Source organism: Molothrus aeneus, chromosome 5 (genome assembly GCF_037042795.1).
Source record: "Molothrus aeneus isolate 106 chromosome 5, BPBGC_Maene_1.0, whole genome shotgun sequence".
NCBI lineage: Eukaryota > Metazoa > Chordata > Aves > Passeriformes > Icteridae > Molothrus > Molothrus aeneus.
Genome location: NC_089650.1, coordinates 8,664,735 through 8,684,987, shown reverse-complemented (window position 1 = coordinate 8,684,987; position 20,253 = coordinate 8,664,735). Strand labels below are relative to the sequence as shown.

The following is a 20,253-nucleotide window of genomic DNA, read 5'->3' as shown; positions in this document are numbered from 1 at the left end:
TTATTTTGTAGTACTGACACACCAAGAAACTCAAATACAGAATTAAGAAGGTGCTTTTGATGGAAAAGCAAAACAGTGACTGTGACTTTAGGAACAATGTGTGTTGTAGAGGGCAGCCTTTAGCCACTAAATCTTCTGTCCCACACATCATCTGTTCAAATTTATTGCTTTTCACAGTGAACAGTCAGAAGTTGCTACTCACAGAATATTTGGGGAGAAGTTTGTAATGCAACTTAAACCCAGAGTTTAATCTTTGCTTCAAGCCCTCACCCTTCTATTGATGTTGTTAAAGCCTAGGCCTGAGCTAAACTCCCTCTGACCCTCAGTGAGGAACATGCCAGTGCCCTGAGCTCAGCATAAGGAGATGAGTTCTACCTTGCATATAATGTAAATAATATTTATGTAAGCCAGCTCCCAGCCAGCCAGTTCAAGTGCCCTCATTCTCAAATCAGCACGGGCTGTTTTCACTGCTAATTTGCCCTCCTCCCCTGCCTGATGCAGTTACAGCACTTGCTTCTCAAACCTGCCAGGCTTCACCTGTTTTTTCAGAAGCTGTCAGATGCCTGTTGTGGTGTTCCTGAGCTGAAGGAGCAAGTCAGGCTGAGGCTGAGCCAACTAAAAGCTCTCCATGACTGATGGGCAGGTCCTGCTCCAGCTGCACATCCCTCCCGTCCCTGCTCTGTCCATCATCCTTGAGATCCAGCTCTGAGCCAATTCACAAAGCTGCATCAGTCTCACTTCAGTGCCCTGGTAAATCATGGAAAAGATTATTCTGGGAGGGATTGAAAAACACCTGGAGGACAGCACAGTCACTGTTAACAGCCAGCATGGCTTCATAAAAGGAAAATTCTGCTTGTCAAACCTGATTTCCTTCTACAACAGGGTAACCCATGTGGCTGATCCAGGAGAGCCAGGAGATGAACCTTTTTTGACTTCAGCAAAGCTTTTGATGCTGTTTCTCACAGGATTCTTCTGGACAAAGTGTCCAGCTCACAGCTAGATAACATGATGGGTGAGCACCAGGCTCACAGGTTGGGCACAAAGGGTGACAGTGGCTGTGGTGACATCAGGCTGGCACTGATGGGGCTTCTGCAGGGCCCCATCATCAGCCCTGTGCTCTTCAACTTCCTCAATAATCACCTGGATGCAGCACCCTGAGGAATACTTGGTCAGTTTTCTGATGACACTAAACTGGGAGGAGCTGTGGACTCCCTCATGGCAGCAGGGCCCTGCAGAGAGACACCCACAAATGGCGGGGCTGGGCAATCACCAAGGGACAGGGCCGGATTCTGGGCCTGGGATGGGGCAGCCCTGGATACACTGGGAGTGAGAGGCTGGAAAGCAGTGCCAGGCAAAGGGACCTGGAGGGGCTCCTGGTCAATGGCCAGGTGGACCTGAGGCTGCAGTGGCCTGGAGCCAGGAGGGACATCCCTGTCCTGGGGGCACCAGGCCCAGCTGGGCCACAGAGGGATTGTCCCGCTCTGCTCTCCTCTGGGGCAGCCTCAGCTCGAATATTGTGTCAAGTTTTGGGTGGCACAATGTAAGAAAGACATAAACCATTAGAGAGTGTCCAAAGGAGGGCACGAGGATGGTGAAGGGCCTTGAGGGGAAGCCGTGTGAGGAGCAGCTGAGGGCACTTGGTCTGTTCAGCTGGAGGGGGCTGAGGGCAGACATGGCAGTCACAGCTTGTGCTGAGGGGAACAGGAGGGGCAGGCCCTGAGCTCTGCTCTCTGGGACCAGTTAGAGCTCTTGCTAGGAATTTGAAAGGAGATAGCCAAGGACTGTCTTTAGGGAGTATTATTCATTGTTACCAGGAGATATTAATGTTAATACGAAATCTACAGGCTTGGAGGTGGGGGGAACCTAATTCTGATTTTTCACAGGAGTGCTCAAGTTTAACACCAGGTCATTATTAAGGATTTCAAGATTTCAGATTGTGATTACTATTGAGTTTCCTTTAAATCAGAACTGAACAGAGTAATCTGAATACACCTCTTACTAGTAAGTACTGTGATCTTGGGCAAGAGAAATAGCCCTAAACCCTTTGAGGACCATTAACTTTAATTTTTGCCTGATGATGAAAGAATAGTCCAGGCTCTTTGTCTGGGCTTTACAGTATATTTCTTTAGCAGTGAGATGACTTTCATTTGGAAACATGGAAAGGTTCAAAATTAAGAAGTGCTGCTATAATGCACACTTAATTCTTGAATGGAAAACATCTCACTTTACATCCCATTTCAGATTTTCAATGGCAAGTGTTATGGGATAGAGTAAAGCCTGCATTAAATGAGCAGTTGCTTATTTTTTTAAATGTATTTATGCTTCTGACATAGTCTGTAAAAGTAGTTGATGGCTTGTTTACTTTTGCCCCATGGAAGATATGAATGTGAAGTTTTGCTTCAAAAAACACAGAATTATCCCATATAATTTTCACAAGAATAATCAGTCTGTTTCTCTTCCTGAAGTCAAACATCTACACCTTTTCTCAGTTATGTTTGTTTTTTTCAGTACTGTGTAGAAACTTGACTTTTTTCAGTACTGTGTAGAAACTCCCAGATATATCTGATTTGCCTGTCTCTCATTCAAAAATCCCAATTTTAGCATGCTCTTCTTTTTAAGGGTATATTTAATCTCTGCTAATATTATATGACTCTATCAGTTATTAATGCAGTCAGCTCATAAACACAGTTTAGGGGGTACTGGCCTTGGAAGAACTTTCCAGGAGACCAATATATCAAATCAGTTCTGAAGTTCCTTGACCTCAGGGTAGAATTACAAGTTTATAATTTACTCAACACTTACATGACCCAGAGAACAAAGGATTGCCAAGTCAGTCAAAACTAAATTACTCCTGACCTTAAATTAGTCATTTTCATGCTATTAAAACTATGGCTAAATCACTCTTGAGAGATTATTTTGAGCTTATAAATCAGGTTTGTATTTTTCCATATATATGTTCACAATCTAGAACTTTGCATATACTTTAGTGCATGTTTAATTATTTTCTGAAATTCACCAAAGAGTTTAACTCTTGGAAGTGAATTAAATGTGGTGTTTTATACATATATATGCCTGTCTCCAAAATGCCCAATTTTCTTGTGAGCAATATGAGAATATGCAATAAAATCATGCAGAAACGAGGATAAATAACTGAAGAATGCTCCCTGAACACCACTTTTAATTGCACAGTCGGGCTGCCATGTTGTAAACTTTAATTTTGAATATGGTTTGATACCTATCCACAGCCTCTGCTCCCAGGGAAATACCTCGTGTACTCATGTACAGAATTACTTGGATGTGGGTTTGCAGAATCAAGCCCTTCATTAATTCTGAACAGATCTTGGCCTATGCAGGTATTTTTCCTCAGTCATTTGGAAAGTTAACTAGTTCCCCATTCCCTAGGTACTTCCATTAAAGAGCTATTTTGGAAGGTGTAGGAGAGGTTAGTAAACACTTTCAGGGTTTAACTTTACAGCTGCCAGGAATGGAAACTGCAGTTTCAAAACGCGACCTGAGGTATCTGAAAAACAACACACAGGGATGATATATTTTTTAAAACTTCCTGTTCATTTTCAAGAGTCTCCATAGTCTGTAAGTGTCCATTATCAATTATCTTGATGACACTTTATAATTCAGGGAAATGATCAGTTATCACTCAGACTCAACAGGTTCACCAGTACAGGTGATTATTCTACAGAGAACACATTTAAAGATGGGTTTGGGTAGAATAAAATGGTTTTATTTCCCCTGTAGTTCTCACAGCATGAGGCTTGAAAACTTGAGAAAGATTGAAATGATGACAATAGGAATTTTAAGATTGGGAAAAGAGCTTAAAATTTGAGATTATGAGTTTTAGCGATTAGAGGACTGGTAATAGGAGAGATGAATTATTTTGTTAAATGTGAAGTAGATCATGCTCAAAAATGTTCCTGTCTGATTCCTGTTTTGTCAGCCTCTGCTTGATGTCATTTGAAGTCAGGTACCTTTGATTCATGGAATGTTGTGTAAACGTCTGTTGATTTCTATCTGTTCTGGTTTGCACTTCTGCCCTGAGGTTTGCTTTGAGTTTCAGGTTTGGGCAAACTGAAATTGTCAAAGAAAATTCACTTTAAATTGCAGCCTTTCAAGTGGTTTTGTTTCGAATCCATGCCAAACCTGAGATTTTGCATAGTTTCTTTTTGCATAATAGCCAAGCAAAAAGATAAATTGTGTCAAGCTCCATTGGAATGGGGTTGAAGTTTATAGTTTTGTGAACTTTTAGAAAACTACACCTGTAATTCATTATCAAGCCAGCTCAATGTTGTGAGGACTTGTTGGAGGGCAGCAGGGAAATTTCTGTGTAAGAGAATTAAATTAGAGGAGAAGAAGTATGTTCTTACTTGAGCTCCAAATGTACAGAGGGTCATGACCTATTTCACTTTTTGGAGCACTGAAATTTTGGGCTTGAGTAAGTGACTGCTTGAGCTGGAAATTAAAGCATCATCTCTGCAGTAAGTCCTTCAGATCCAGAATAAAGCTAGTTGCTCCAAGAGAAGATAAAACTGATTTGAGGCAATTTCTATTTATCTGTTCCTTGGATTAAGAAAACAATTCCATTTCAGTGGGAGTCCTTATAGCATCATTCCCAGTTTTTATTTCATTCTTACACAGGGCTCCCAAGAAGAGTTCTCAGATTGTCGTCAGAGAACAATCAGTGGGCATGTGTCAAATGAAATAAAGATCCCCTTGTGATTTGGGGTTTTCTTTGTTTGAACATATTTCTGTATCTAGATCTTAAAAACAGCCTTCAGCAGTGCTAACATAATTAATTGTTTATATCAAGTGTTCTAATTACAGCAATTCAGGTGGTTAGCCACCTAAATGAGTGCATAGTTATTTAGAAACACTTTTGATTGAAGTACTGGCATCCTCAAGGCCCAATTAAAAAAACCCAAACAAAACGCACACAAAAAAATCAAAACCCAAAAGGTTGAGACTTTGAAGCACTAATAGCCATTATCCTGTTAATTAGCTCACCTCCTGCACTCCTTAGTAAATGGCTATCTTTTGCTTCTATCAGATACTCATTTGCTAACAACTTTCCATGAAAAAAGAGTTGATGATCTTTCAAAAGAGGGGGAAAAATACACTTTAAAATGGAGTTTTTCCATGACAAAACTTAGGCGGGCAGTGGAAGTTTTATGAATTTAATTTTGTAACAGAGGAGTGAAAACAAAACTCTTTTGATGCAGGCAGAATTCAGGACACTGTTATTAGTGGAAAATTGTCAAAGTCCATTCCATTATTTGAACTGAGTCTTCCCAGGATCGTTTGCTGTTTCATGGGACTCATAGGATGGATATGCCGTTCTTCAATAGTATCCTGTAAACCAGTTTACATCTTCTCTGAGACATGTGGTCTTCATTCTGCACCAGATGATGCAGTGCAGGGTCTGTCTGCAGAGAAGAGTCCCAGTTACAGGGAGGAGAAAGGGCATAAACCAGATAAAATGTATTCATTTTATAAGAGGATAAAATATTTCTTTTTTGGAATCAAAAGTGCATTTAAAATGGAGGGGGGGAAATTAAAGCATATTATCATTTCAGGTTCAAATGCTTTCAGAATCTTTTGTTTTGTAATGACTTTTAAAGTATTTTTCCTTTGTGTTAGGATGGAAACAAAGACAGGAAAATCAGAATTCCCCAGAGCACGAAGGCGCAGATTTCCTCACTTACATTGAAAACAGAATTTTTCCTGTTCTTTAATAGTAAGTCACAAGCAATTAATATATGAACACTTTCCTTCTGTTCATCCACTGGCTGAGCTAAAAGGTCTGCCAGAAAAATAAAAATGCCAAGAGATAGCATCTTTTCCTGCAAGTAAAGAAAAAAATGCACAATCTTTGAACAGAAAGAAGTTTCTCAATGAGCAAGTGAAATCTCTTGAAATAAGCAGCTCAGCAAAACTTCTGGTTTCAGTGATTGTTTTCACAAGTGATGCTTGCAATTCTTCACAAGATATTTATTTCTATTGTAAACTATTGATAAGCACTGCATATTTTCAGCATTAGGCAAGTGAGACCTGTAGGATTTTTATGCATGTTCTTACATGAAATACAGGGTGGAAAAATAATACGTGTCTGTGGTCACATAAAGTTCCCTCTGAGGTTCTATGACTATGATCACTGTTGTCTGCAAAATAGTTCAAGCACACTAATTTTTTTCTTTTTAAAGATACATGATTTTTGTCTGGTTTTGAAATGGCAGTTCTTCCAGTGGCAAAGCAATATCCTTTCTTGGCACAGGGGTCTGTAGAAACTGGCATTGGAGCTCAAAATGAATTGTGATGGAAGTTTGCATGGACCTTGTGAGGATATCTTTGGGTTTGAGAGGATCTTGAAAAGGCAAATCTGCAGGTGATCAAATAGGAGATCCCTTTGAGAACCAGTTTTCAAGGGGCTTTTCTGCTGGTATAAACTGGTTGTTGTGTCCCAATGCTCCATACCAAACATTAGCAGAGGGCAAAGTAATTTTCTTTGAACACTGGCAAGTTTCAGCCATTCACATCCCATAAGCAGGTACTCACAAACACCATTCTGTGTGTCCTCCAGCCTATGTCCCAGCACAGCATCCAGGTGGGATGCTCAGGATTTCTTGGCATTGTGTGGAGAGCCATGTAATGCTCTGCTGAGTCTTCATGTTGGGACATCCCAGGGATCCCAGATGCCAACAAACCTTTTTTGCCTTTGGGAGCTGACAGTGACCAGGATCTTTTATTTCCTCTGTGCTCTGACACCTCTGGGAATGATCAGGGTTTATTTCCTCTACTCTGTCTTCTTACCAGAGTGTCTTAAGACTCCAGCTCTGTTCTGTACTGTCCTACCATCACCTCTTAGTGGCCTTTTTCAGTTCAGGGACTAAACCTGTTCCTTTGTGTTCCTGAATTGGTTATTTTCAAAATAATAATTGGTTATTTTCAAAATAATTATGCTGTGATGTTCATGCACCTGCCACCCTCACAGGGCTTTTTGTGCTGGTGTTCCCTTTCTAACACTTCCACACATAGACCTTCCCATTCATTCTCCATTCTAGCCAGTCTAAGCATTTCCACTATGAGTCTCTGTAATTACTGGTAGCATGATTCAAACCACAGGCAGAAAAATCATGAAAGAAAAAAAAAGTAGGATTTCAGTCTCCCCTTGCAATTTCACAGAGAGTAGTACTGTACTCTCTCTTCCCCACACCAGAGCCTGGTTTCCCTGCCAGGCCATGGGCAGTGCATCTGGCACCCCTGAAGGTCCCTGGAATAAAGATAGGCCTGGAAAAGGCTAAAATTGCTCTGCTACTCCAGTTGGAGAGAGGAGCCTAGAAGTTGAATGCTGACAAATTTAAATAAAAAATAAGGCACTTTTTAACAGTATATAAAGGTCTTTTTATCAAGGCCAGTTGCCTTTCTGGAAAGTTACTTTAGTCCTACACAAGGGTTTTGGCTCAGGGTAAGGGCAGCTGTGTGAAATGCAATCCCCTGCACTGTTGAGTAGGTCACATTTATGATCTAATGGTCCTGTTTGGCTTCAGATGCTCTGGGTGTCTTGCATTGCCAGGTATCTGGTGAACAGGGAACTGATTCCTACATGGATTGCTCAGGTGCTCAAAGGAGGAGCAGGGTAGGTAGAGAGGAGGGGAGAAGGCTTTGGAAAACAGCCTCTGCTCAGGGCTCAGTGATTTGGCAGTTTATCCCAAGCCTGCAGACCAGTATCCCTCTAAAATATGACTTCATTTGGGACTGCTAATTGCCTTAAAATCCCCATGACAACTCCATGAGTTAGACAGGTTTTACACCTATTTTATAGACATATAAACTAGAGCACAGCCAGGTAAAAGAACTTGAACAAGATCACCCGGAAACACAGAGGCCAGTCACATCAATCAGTTCAAGAAACCAGGAGTTGTGTTTCCATAGCCCCTGCTGCAACTACTAAATCACAAGAACTACTAAGGAAAGATCCTGCCAAAAGCCACTGTTTTTTTGTTTTTTAAAACCACAAAAAGCATTTTGGGTTATTCCACAGGGTCTCTCCCTTGCACTTGGTGCACATTAATTAATTTCATATTTTTTAAAAGAAATGTGAAGCCTTGGGCAGCCCAAAAGGCATTGAAGTTTTAATTCTCAGAACTATTCCCTGACTTGACTGTTATCCAGTTCCTATTCAGGCAAGATAGGAATTAAGATTAATGACCCCAAACAAACTGGTATTTCAGAGAATCAGTCTTTGCCAGGCATTATATTCTCATGACAGAAAATCATTGAGGCATAAATACAGCGCTCAGTCATTGGTGTATATTAACAACACCACGTTGTTCCCATAAATGCTGAATACAGAGAAGAGGAAAATGAAGTCTTAAAGTTCATTAATTTTGGTTGTGGCATTTTTTTTTTTTAAGTGAGCAAACCAAAACCTATGGAATTAGGCAGTGTTGCACAGATGTGAAGGCTATTCAGATTCCAGAAAGGTGTCTCTGGGAAGTTGTTTGGACTTGGTGATGGCTGTCTCTGCAGTGTCTTTTAGCAGCTAGATGGTCTGTAGGCATTTTTTAAAAGATGAATTGATGAAGACCCAGTTTTAAGGAGAGAGAATTAAAAAAAAGAATTACTTAGCTGCTAGGATCAGTGAGTATTGTAATATGTGGGATAAAAACATGTCATTATCTGCCAGTATCTGTCCACATCCCAAGAAGGGGTTTGTGGCTTAAGGGTGTTTTCTAAGCAAATGAGAGCTGGCATGGAGACAGGAGCATTTCACCTATCCTGGGACCAGCAGTAGTGATGGTCAGAGCTAACACAGGAAGTTATTGTGGCAATTTCTAGAAGCTGTTTGCTGAGAAAAAAAAAAAAAAAAAAAAAAAGAAAATCTTTCTGTGTTTGCATTTCCACACTGAAAAGACATTCCTATGACATCATCTTGTTTGTTCTGACATTGCAAGAATAGAAGAAATAAAATGGCAGAAAAGAGACCAGGGACTTCTATTTTGCTGCCAACAAAAAAATAGAGGAAAGATGTAACCACAGTATCCAATGGCTACTTTAATTCTCAGAGACAGTTCAGCAGATGAGTTGTTGTCCAAGGGCAGTTGGGCTCCCAGACACAAGAGCATTCTGTAGTAAGCTTAATTACTCATTTTAATTATGCATTTTAATTAGCAGGAGACTAACACAGTGCTTTTCTCCCACTTTCTCAATAAACCCACTTTGTAATATTACAGAACAATCTTGTAACTGAAAACTCCAACTGTCTGCAGTTGAGAAAAACAACTCCAAGTTCAGGGGCTTTTCTTCTTCATGAAATCACATTCAGTGAGCAGGTCACATCCACCTCTGAGCATTTTCAGGAGCTTTTTGCTTACTTTATTCTGTTCCTGGACAACATGAAGAAATCACCCTGTTTCCTTTGCCAATATATTGTCTGGCCTGTTGTTCCCTTTAAACATGTCCTAGTTCTTCCTCTTCTGGTAGTTTTCCCTCAGAGATGTTGTTCTGCCTTCCCTGCCCCTAAGTTCCCTGCTGTAGGAAATCTGCTTTCTTTCCCCTTCACTTCAGGGAAGGTCAGGTTAGAAGGGCAGGTAGAAGTAGAGGCAGCTGTGTTCTGGAATGAATTCAGAGGCAGCAGTGTATGTGGGATGGGTGGGTGGGTGAAGACAGCAAATGCCACAAAATCTTCAGCAAAACAACCAGATCCCAGAAAGAAGCTCCTCACAAGCTGCACTCTCTCACTTCTGTACTCTTTCCTACCCAGGACTGTACCTGCAGAGGAGGGACTTGCAGAGTCTGCAGCATTCCTTTACAAACTGAGGCTGTCAGCAGAGCCTGGTGAAGCTAAATAAGCCTCCAGGCTGCTCTGTTCTGAGAGAAGCCAATCCTAATTTATTTGTAGCTTTGAGCCAAATACAGGCTTGAAAAGGTTCAGGTGAGGATATAGTTACAATAGAGATGAGGTAGATTTAAGGTGGAGTGGTGATTAGCAATAAAGGGAAAAGTAAAGTTGTGCCAAAATTTTCTGAAATATTCCCACAGGTTTCAGTGCAAATAACATCTTATATAATTTCCATCATGTAAGGGGTGGAAATGCTCCAGAAATGTCTGTTGTTTACAAGGCTTTGATGAAATATTACAAGGCTGGAAACCTCTCGTGTTATATTTCTGTTCTACTTCTCTGCTGCTCCTGGCGTGGGATGAGCTCTGGAATCAGGATCATTGCCTGACAGTTCCAGGTGTCTGCATGTCAGACTCAAGCTGCAACCTTCTCTTAACTCAGTTTAAAAGGCTCAAGGCATTTTGTCTGGCTTGGCTTAGCTGAAGGCAATAATATTTTCATTTATAGGGAAGGGGATTTTTTTTTAAATTTGGATATTGCGGCTTCCCTTAGTTTTAAAACCACATTATATAAGATCCTTTCCCTTGTGATGAGAACCATGTCTCTCCACTACTTTGCTCCAGCAACAGAAGGTCCACATTGTGTGTGTGACTTCATATGGACCAACTGCTGCATCTGCCTGCAAAAAGCTCTCTAATTTTGTCTTCTTTTTGATTTCTCTGCTCCCACCCTTCTTGTCCCTTGTTTTCAGTACAAATAAGATTTCCTTTAAATTTTGCCAATAAAATATCAGCCCATTTGAGATAATTGCCCATGGAAAAAAAGTTAAAAGTTCTGACTAGGAATCAATGTTCTTCCTAGAAACAGAGCTGGAAAGTGAATAATCTTAATCAAACATGATGGGAAAGCAAAAAGGCAGATGGAGGGCTGAGTTCTCAAGTAACTTCTGTACATTTCAGTTGCCATCACTGATTTAGTCCCTGTTTGTGCTGCCTTAGCAACTAATGCCAAGTGGACAGCTCCAGAGCAGATGATGCTGTATGTTTCTCTGGGCAGGAGTTACCAACCATCCAGGGACCAGTAAAAAAACAGAGTTAGTGTGACTCTGTATGTATTTTCCTGCTAAGCAATGAAAATCTGACAAATGAATGAAGCTCAGCAGTAACCCACGTACTGTGAGCGTGTATCCTCAAACCAGTTTTGCAAATTGGGACAGAGAGCTATAATTGGCCTTGCTGAAGTGGCCTTTGTTTTCCACAGCTCATGATGTTACACACTGAATAACTCCTCTAATTCATGACACCTGAATAAACTTCAGGAAAACCAGTGTGGAATGCACATTCCACTATCTGCAGCCACTCTGTAGCCCAGCCTGGGCAAAGTCCCTTCCCTGATCCCTACACTGCAGTCAACTCTAATGATTAAAAAATGCTGCTGGACTGAAAATACATCCACTGATATCAGGCTTGTTTGGAGACTTGAGCTGTACCTCAGCATGGCCTGCAATAGTTGTAACTCTGCCTGGCTTTAGGGTCCATTTAGGTATCTTTTTTCACTTAAAATATTCCCTGACTGCTCCAAAGCACATTAGGCTGAAGTTATCAGACTCCATACAGAAGAAGAAAAAGAGTAGATCTGGACTGGTCAACACCAGCTTTTAACTAACAGAATGCCATAACAAAGAAAGATTATGAAAACATCCCAGTGGGATAGTTTTTTACAGTTGCTTTGGATTTCATCATCTCTATTTTCTCCTCTGATTCACTTATTTCCAACAAAAAAGAAAATGTTTGGCTTCTTCGGCTTAAGCTACAGCCTTCCTGCCGTTAAAAAAAAAAAACAAAAAAAAAAAAAACCAAACAAAAAACAGTCTTAAATACATCCAAGTGTTTCAAGTGTTTTAGCTGAAAGTGATGCCTTTCAGTGCTGTCTGAGCCCTGAGCAGAGGAGCAAGCCCAGCCTGCAGTGGCCCTTGGGCTGTCCCACCAGGCTCTGCACACACACAGCCAGGACCTGCAGGGGGGATGCTGAGCCAGTCCCCTTCCCCAGCCATTCCAGAGTAGCTGCCAAGTGATCCTGAGCATTCCCCCAGGGTGGGGACTGTGTGAACATCCATGATCCAGGACCACCACCCCCTCCCCTTCCTCCCTGCCCTACCACAGGCACAGCCCAGGAGCCAAACTAGGAACAACTCATTGTAATTTAGGATAGTTGTGAGCCCTTTTAAAATTGAGCATCCTGCTGAGAAATCCTCGTGCAGAGAGGTAAGGAGCACACACTGCCTTGGGTGCTGTTGAAGACACAGTTAGAAATGATGTCAGTATCATTTATGGATCCAAGGATATGTTATTTCAATAGACATTTCATGGTATTCATTATAGTTACAGATGTTGCAAGCTTCAATTATTAATTTATGTGCTCATAACTTTCCCAAAGCCAGATCACTTCTGTTCAAATGTTATTTTGTTCTCCTTTACAAAGTGTTTTAAGGGAGGGTTTTGACAAAACGTTATTTCCTGTTGTATAGGTTAAAAGATGGGAAAGCAAGGAATTGTGTGCCAGTAAAGCTCTAATTATATTCTTTTGAGCATAACATACAGAAAAAACAACACACCCAATACTAACCACCCACCCCCCTCAGTGTGGACTCCATCCTTATGAGGAGAGCTTAAGCTTAGGTTTCTGGGTGGATTTTAAAAAATAATTAAATGTTTGAATGTGCTGGAAAGCACCTCCTTGTGTGTGTGTGTGCCACTGCCCTCTGGTGCACAGAGGAAGGAGAGTTTGGCTGCTCTGTAGGGACAGAGGTGTGGGCACCCACCCACTCCTGTTCCTGCCTAGAGCAAGGGCTCAGGTCCTGCTATTTGGGAGCCAGGCTATGAAAGGAGTTAAATCCTCACCCCCGAGGGAGTTAGAAACCACAGTCCCTGTGTAGATCTGTCCCTTTCTGTATTGTTTCCATAGAAAATACCACATGGAAAGAGTGTGCAAATGTGGGGTCAGTCACACCCCCCCCTCAGGCTGTAGTCTCATCAGCTGCTTATCCTAAAATATCTGGGGGATTTGCTGCAAGTGGTGCTGTGCTCCTGCTGAGCACTACCAAATCAGGACCCTGAGCATCTCTGACCATTTCTTCTCTCCTGGTGAATGTTTCTGGCACATGACAGACCTACACCTTCAAGCCTGAAGGAGTTTTGCCCAATCCAAGGGTTTGGGATAAAATACAAGGTTTAGTAGGGTAGATGCGTTGGGCTATTTTCAGGGAAAAGTGTAACCTGGTCAGTAGTAGTTTTAATTATCCATTATGGACATTAGTGGTCAGAAACATATGAAAAACAGCTAAAATCTCAAAAAACTGCTTAGGATCATGGCCACACTGCCCCAACCTCCCATCAGGAGGATAGCTCTGGTTGCTGTACAGAGCAGGAATTTATCTCATCTGGAGCTGCTGTGCTCCCAGGGGATTTATCGGGGCAATTAAGATGACTTATCCAAATGTCTCAGTCAATGGATTTACACCTTTTCATGCTATTTTTCCATCAAAGTCAGGTTTCACACATATCTGACTCTCAGTTTAACACCAGTGACCATCAAATCTGAGCAGTCTCTTCTGTTTCAGAATTTTCTCCCAATGAGACTGGTGTGAGTTTTGCCAATTGGAACATGATGATATCAAGTGCTCTGGAATGATAGTTGGGTGACCTTCTTAGCTGTATTTGACAAATAAATTACTTTTCTGTCTAAAAATGAGGCCTGTTCAGCTGTGCATCAAGTTCCAAGAGTTCAGTCTCATTGTTTTGAAAACTTTGGTTTGATAACACAGTGGAAAAAAGTTCTGTAGCCCTGATTTGTGCTGAAGGGGGGGAATTAGGATGAAATTACTGCCTTGGTTTGGTTACATCTCTGACTTCTTTAAACTTGTCTATTTAAGCCTGTTTAAACAGTCCCTGAACCATCTCATATGGATTAGCCTAATAAAAAACCCCTCAAATATACATATGAAATTTCACATCATTTATTTCTAGGGGATAATTTCAAGTTTTTGTCTTAGCTGCTACACGAGGGAGGTAGGCTAACCCCTAAACCTTAAGCTGTGATTCTTTTGTGGTTATTAAAAAAAATAGTTGTAGGGGCTGAAAAAGATTTCTCTATCAATTCTGTGCCATTTGCAAGCAGAATGTCATCTCTGTTCTAGTCAGCAGCCACAGGAGCTCAGCTGGGGCCCTGCATGTCAAGCTGGGAGCTTTTTTTCCACCATAATAAAGGTCCTGCAGGCTAAACTGCTGCTAGCTCATCAGTGACACTTGTGAAATCCCCTTGATGGGCTTACACAAATGTAAAGATTCCTCCTCAGCAGTGCTGCTGATGGTGTAAAACAAAGGTGGTTCTTCAGTCATGCTCACCCTGCTTTGTCTCCTGTGTGTTTGCGTGTGTGAGTGTATTTATGTGGACATCTGCATGGATATACACAGATAAATGAAATATGGGCATATAGGCAGGACAGACATTTATGCTTGTATTTAATGCTATTCTGGGACTTGAAGTGAAAAGAGCAAGGAAAAACTACTGAAAGCTTATGTTAAAAGCCTGTGGCTATGGCATCCTCACCCAATCAGAAGCTCTTAGGCACAGGGTGGGATTATTGGGGTACCAGGTGTTGGACTCAGTGATCCTGATGGGTCCCTTCCAGCTCAGCATATTCTAGGATAAGCACTGTTTTCCCCAAAGAATAATTATAAAAATGAATTAGTATGCTAATTCTTACAACACAGTCCCTGCTTGTTTAACCTTTATTTCCTTCAATTTGAAATAATCCACTGTAACCTTTCCAATTTTAAAGACTTTGTCTCTAAACTGTGGCACCCAAGTAGGTGGTCAAGCCAATACTTCCTTTCCCCAGCCAGACACACTGGGAAGAGGCAGCAGATTGTGTTTTCAGAAGATTCTTGCTGGAAAGCTTTCCTGGGATTATCATCACATGTCAAGGATGATGTCCATATAAAACATAGATTTCCCAACAATACAACTTCCTTGGAAAGAAAATTTTGTTTTCTTTAGTTCACTTTGAATGAATAAAGGAGTCCATGGGGAAGGAGTCAGTCCTTCAAGAAAATGCTCATTCTTATAATTAGCATGTTCCTGCTTCCTCTCTACCCTGTCAAAATTCACCATAAAGAAGAGGTGTGGTAATTAATTGCCTGCCAAGTGGCACAATTAATGTTCTGCAAATGCAGGATACTCTAGGTGAAGTAATACAGCTGAGTTATAAAATGTCCCATTCTGTGTTTGGATACCAGTACAGACACACACACACGTGTGCTGAAAGTATATGTTGTGTTCATTTTTATTTACTTTTTTTTTAGGACACTTTGATTTTTCTTTCCTTCAAAGTAGGAAGGAAAGGGATTTTTGAAGGATTTAATTTCTATGCAATAGAGCTCATGGGCAAACACTCAGTAAATGCAAAATAAGGAATGCAGTCATGGTTCTAAAAACATTTAATATTTTTCAAACTGATGCCAGTTGTGTGCATTGACAGTAATCCTGTCTAATCCCTTCCACATGTATTATCTTTGTACACCTGCTTTCATTGTCTCACTTATCAGTTTTGGATACTTAGAACCACAATTTGCAGGAAGGAAAAGCAGCAGAACAAAGCATCCACACACTGACAGCTTGCTACACTGCAGTTTTGCATTGTAAAGATAAAACACAGTTGTACATTTCGGTGCTTGGAGTCAACATCTTCCATTGAGACATTTTTCCTCCCTCCTGCCCCCCCAGCTGATGTCTGTCTGTGTTTGTGTTCCTTGGCAGACTGACTGAAGCCCACAGAACAGCTGTGAAAGTCATCAGGAGGATGCAGTATTTTGTGGCCAGAAGGAAATTTCAGGTAAGCAGCAGGATCAATCCCAAGTGCATCTCGTGAGCTCACGGGACACCGAAGGCATTCTCAGAAGCGACTTGTCTTGGTGAAGGTGACTGTAACAAGTCAAAGGTGTTCTTGAGGTTCTTGGGCTCACACCTTTTGTGGATTTTTTAATATCAGTGATCCATGGATGTAGTATGCTAGAAACCCCTGACTTTGAGAAGTCAGTATCATTATTTTTACTTCTCTTTTTTTACTGCACTTGTGTTTTGGGCTTCTGCTTGTTTCACTGACCAATACTTACCCATCCACTAACAGAAGTGAAGAAAACACTGGTGTTGGAGTGAAAAAACCTCCGTCAGGGTGTCTGCAAAAATACTGATCATAACAAGAATGTTATCAATCATCTGATCAATTAGGGAATGTTCAGTCCTGTGCTGTGTATGGCTGACAGATCAATAAGCTTTACTGATGAGTACTGTGGGTGCAAAGTTGCTTTCGCTGGTGTGACTCATGTTTCCAAATGTATTTCCCAGAAAGGGACCTCATAGGCCATATTTTATAAAATTGTGGAGTATCTGCTGTCTGGAAATTTGCTGTCTTTATGAAGTGTTCAGTTAATTTTCTCAATCAGGTTACAAAGTGCTCAAACTGAATATATTGCATTGAAAATACTGTTTCATTTTGCCTGTTTAGTGAGACTTATTATGATAAATCTTTTTTGGGATGTGATTCTGATGTCATCATTCTCATCATCCATGGGCTGGAAATGCCATGGAAATGAAAAATTAACTTCTGGACTGATTTTCAAAGCCCTCGTTATTTCCATCTCATGTTCATGCTTTTTTTGTCCAAGAGGATACACTGCAAGTTAATGGCCATTCATAATCCTTTTGAAGAGGTTTTGAGAAAATAAATCAAAAAAACTACATTTCAGGGAAGTTTGATTAGAGCTGAGCACTAAAATGCATAGAAGTATAGAGGATAGAAGCCTGAGATAACATCCCAGCATTCAAAAGACTCTAAATTAGGGCAGATAGAATATCTTATATATTTCCTAATCCCTTGCAAATGTGTATTTTCAGATAACCCTACTTTTGAAGGAAGTCTAGAACTCAGTTTGTTAAACTCAGCAAAAAACAGGAGAGCAGGATTATATTGTAAATATACCAGAGAGATAAGCACTATGGGAAATAAAAAAAAAAAAAAAAAAGGAAGAAGTAAATAGGGACACTAGTTCTGTAAAATCAAATCAGTTTATAAATGAGGTCGAATAAAAATTAGGATATTTGAAACCACTAGAGACCTAATGTTCTGGAGCTGTCAGCTAGTGGCAGTCATACCAAACCATAAAAACTGAATTTCATCAATTTATGGAGAGAATTCTGTGAGTCAGTGACAGGGTAGAAGAAGAAGGAATAATTTTTTGTTCCTTCCTTTCTGGGGGCCCTGAAATAGAGTTTATAGAACTCCCCATGCTAATTAGATTTTGGAAGTTCAAAGCTGGGTAATATTATTTAGTTTTGCATGCTGAATGTGGAATACTAAGCTGAAATGGCCAGGATTTGGGATTATGAACAGAATGAAAGTCAAAGGAGTTGTTCAAGTGCTGCATTTACCACACTTCTCTGAAAGCCCATTACCTCCTGGCTTCAGTTGTATCATTCTAGCATTTCCTAATAAAAACATGACAGGGGATTTTGCCAAAGTTTGGCAGGACATAAGATGCCCAAATCTAAATCTTTATGGAAAAAGAGGAGGAGAAAGTGGTGAAAGCTGGAGGGTTTTTTTTACTCAGCTTCAGAGAGGACTCAGGCAGATTGCAGCTCTTTGCAACTGTAGGAGCTGATGGTTTGGTAAAAGGGATAACTGTCAGAGGACTTCTTTTGAGGGGGAAAAGAAATTTCACTGGGAAAGAGTAGAATTAATTATGCACATAGTAGCCCGTTGGGGAGAGGGGAGGGAAAAGCTCCCCAGCACATCCAGGCTCTGCGCCATGCTCAGTGTTTAAATAGAGAGTGTCCAAAGGAAAGGACACGGGATTTAGCCAAAATACTCTCCAGGCACCCCCCCTAGTCCATCTAAAGAGTGATACTGGCATTGCTTCTCGGGGTGAAGACAATAGGCTGCTTTTCTGGCCAGAAATAGTGATGTGTCAGCGTCTGCAAAATGTGGAGCTGGGGAAGGGGGGAAAAAAACCCGACCGAAAACCGAACGATAAGCTGAAAGCTGAAACCTCACAAAGCCTCTGCTCCCAAATGCACTCAAATGCACACACACACACCTCCAAAGCCACAACTCTTCTGAAAGTATTGGTGCAGGTAAGTGCTGTGTGCAGGGAAGGCATTTTGTCACGAAGAGCTCTTGCTTCTTCATTCACTTCACACGATTTGTTTCCATTCCAGTTCCATGCTTTCATTTGAAATTTCTAGGATTGTGTGGCAGCCTTCCAAGCATGACTCCAGCACATACTGTAGGTGTTCAATGCATGTGTGCAGTGGTGCATGCTAATGGCTCTGGCTGAGGCTGTGACAGAGTGCAAACAGACAACAAGATGACTAATGAGCTGTTTTCAGTAATTTTCAATTACTAGATTTGCAGTTTACCTTTGCTTTTTTTCTCCCCCCCTTCTTTTCTTGAGTCAGAGCCAAAAAGGGAGACATTTTGCCCCACATTTCCCATAAGGGTTCTCAAAATGCTGGTCTTTCCAACAGGCCATGATTTGCATTGATACCTCCCCACACACATCGATTTTACTTGCTAAAATATCACCATGCTGCACTCTTTATAACCACATCACTTTCTGCAAATTCTCCAGACTTGTTTCGAAATTTGGCCACAGTAGTTGCAACAAGCAACCAAGGCTTGGCAGAAGCACCTGGATTCTTATTAGGATGGGAATATAGCTGGGCAGGTGGGAGTGTTTTCACTCTCTTGCAATTTTTTATGTGTCCTTTTTTATTTTAGTTTCACCTTTTTTTTCTGATCTCAAAGATATTGCGAAAGACAAAGGAAGACAAAACCCACGTGCAGCAGTCTCCTGACTTATGCAGAGCATCTGTCTTCCCTGTTCCTCAAGCAGCAATATTTCTGTCACCAGACATCCCTGGTCTTCAGAGATGTTTGATTCTGGGTCCAAGTGCTCTGAGCTGGGCCAATCCCTGGGGTTCAGTCCCCTGACATTATGATTAACACATGGCTTTGGAAAGAGCCAGGAGATACTGCACATGGGAGTCCCAGATAAATTATCCATCTTGGGTTTGTGTTTCCCAAATACACTGTGAAGGGCTAATATTTTGCTCAGTATGGAGTAACATGAAGACATGACTCTAACTGACAGTAATAGGAATCATTTGGCTCCGTCTCCACAACAAACATTCACTCCCACAACGGCTGCGTTGATTTTTTTTTATTCATTACAACAACTGTTGCAAAATGGCAGGCGAATGGGCAGATAAAAAAATAGAATGAAGGCCTGTCTGAAGTAGAAATCCAGTTTGGCCAATGCTCACCTTTCAACTTGCTGCCTGCCTCCTTTCCCAGCAAGCTCGGAAGCCGTACGACGTCCGTGACGTGATTGAGCAGTACTCCCAAGGACACCTCAACATGATGGTTCGCATAAAGGAACTTCAAAGGAGGTAGGCCCTGTCTACCTCATGAAATATCTGATTCCTCTAGTGCCAGCTGGCTTTAGGAGAGATGTGTTCTTAATGAACAGTAATTGTCCAAAATTGCAAGCACAACAGGGAGCACAATATCTGGAGGATTTAACTTGGAGCCATTTTTAACCCTTTTTATGACCAAGTTTACAATTAGCCTTTATTCTCCTCTCCTTTTTCTCCAAGTGGAATTAAAAGAAATGAAGGTGCATGCTGTGAAGTTTATAGTGTGATCCAAGCTTTTCTGTCTTCTTCTTAGAAAAGGAAAACTTTTCAAATAATGATTTACCTTTCTGTTTCCACTCTGTGGTTCTCCACAATTGAAAGAAATCTGTTTCACTTGTGCTGCACTATCTGGAACTTTTCCCTGCCCACATTCCTCCATGCACATGCTTTCTCCAAGTTTGGGGTTTGCAGCCGAAATATTTTGCCACAAAACTATTCTCTTCTGTTTCAGCACAAAGTGCTTTTCTCTTTACAAATTAATGCTGTGGACTGGGACACCAGAATGAACTCCCCTGGCCCTTAAATTAAATGAAAAAAAAATCCTATTGAATGGAATCTACTGTGTCAACATATACAGATATTAAATCCGCCTGCATGAGGCTTTAGGAATAGTTGCAAATGTTATTAAGAAGTCATTCTGTTTGTATAGTCTTTGTTATTAGATTACATAGGACACAGGAGAACTATGTTTTAGTTACAACTTGAAAGTCTGAGAAATATTAGTATTCACAAAAATAGCAATAATAATATGGTTTGATTTTGGAGGAAAAACTCTTAAAGAGCTAAACTGCTGACTGTGTGTGCAGAAAGTCATGCTAGTCTCATGTTTTTGCTTGTTTTGGTTTGGGTCTAGAGCTACTGTAAATTCT

The 20,253-nt window shown here is 41.0% G+C and overlaps 1 protein-coding gene across 1 annotated transcript in view; it reads left to right on the top strand.

Moving 5' to 3' along the window:
• Positions 1-20,253, top strand: part of LOC136556524 (potassium voltage-gated channel subfamily KQT member 1-like) — a 410,734-nt gene that overhangs the window by 208,761 nt on the left and 181,720 nt on the right. The window contains exons 13-14 of the mRNA XM_066549787.1: positions 15,668-15,743; positions 19,263-19,357. Coding sequence (XP_066405884.1) covers positions 15,668-15,743; positions 19,263-19,357 — 171 coding nt within the window. The remainder of the gene's footprint in view (positions 1-15,667; positions 15,744-19,262; positions 19,358-20,253) is intronic.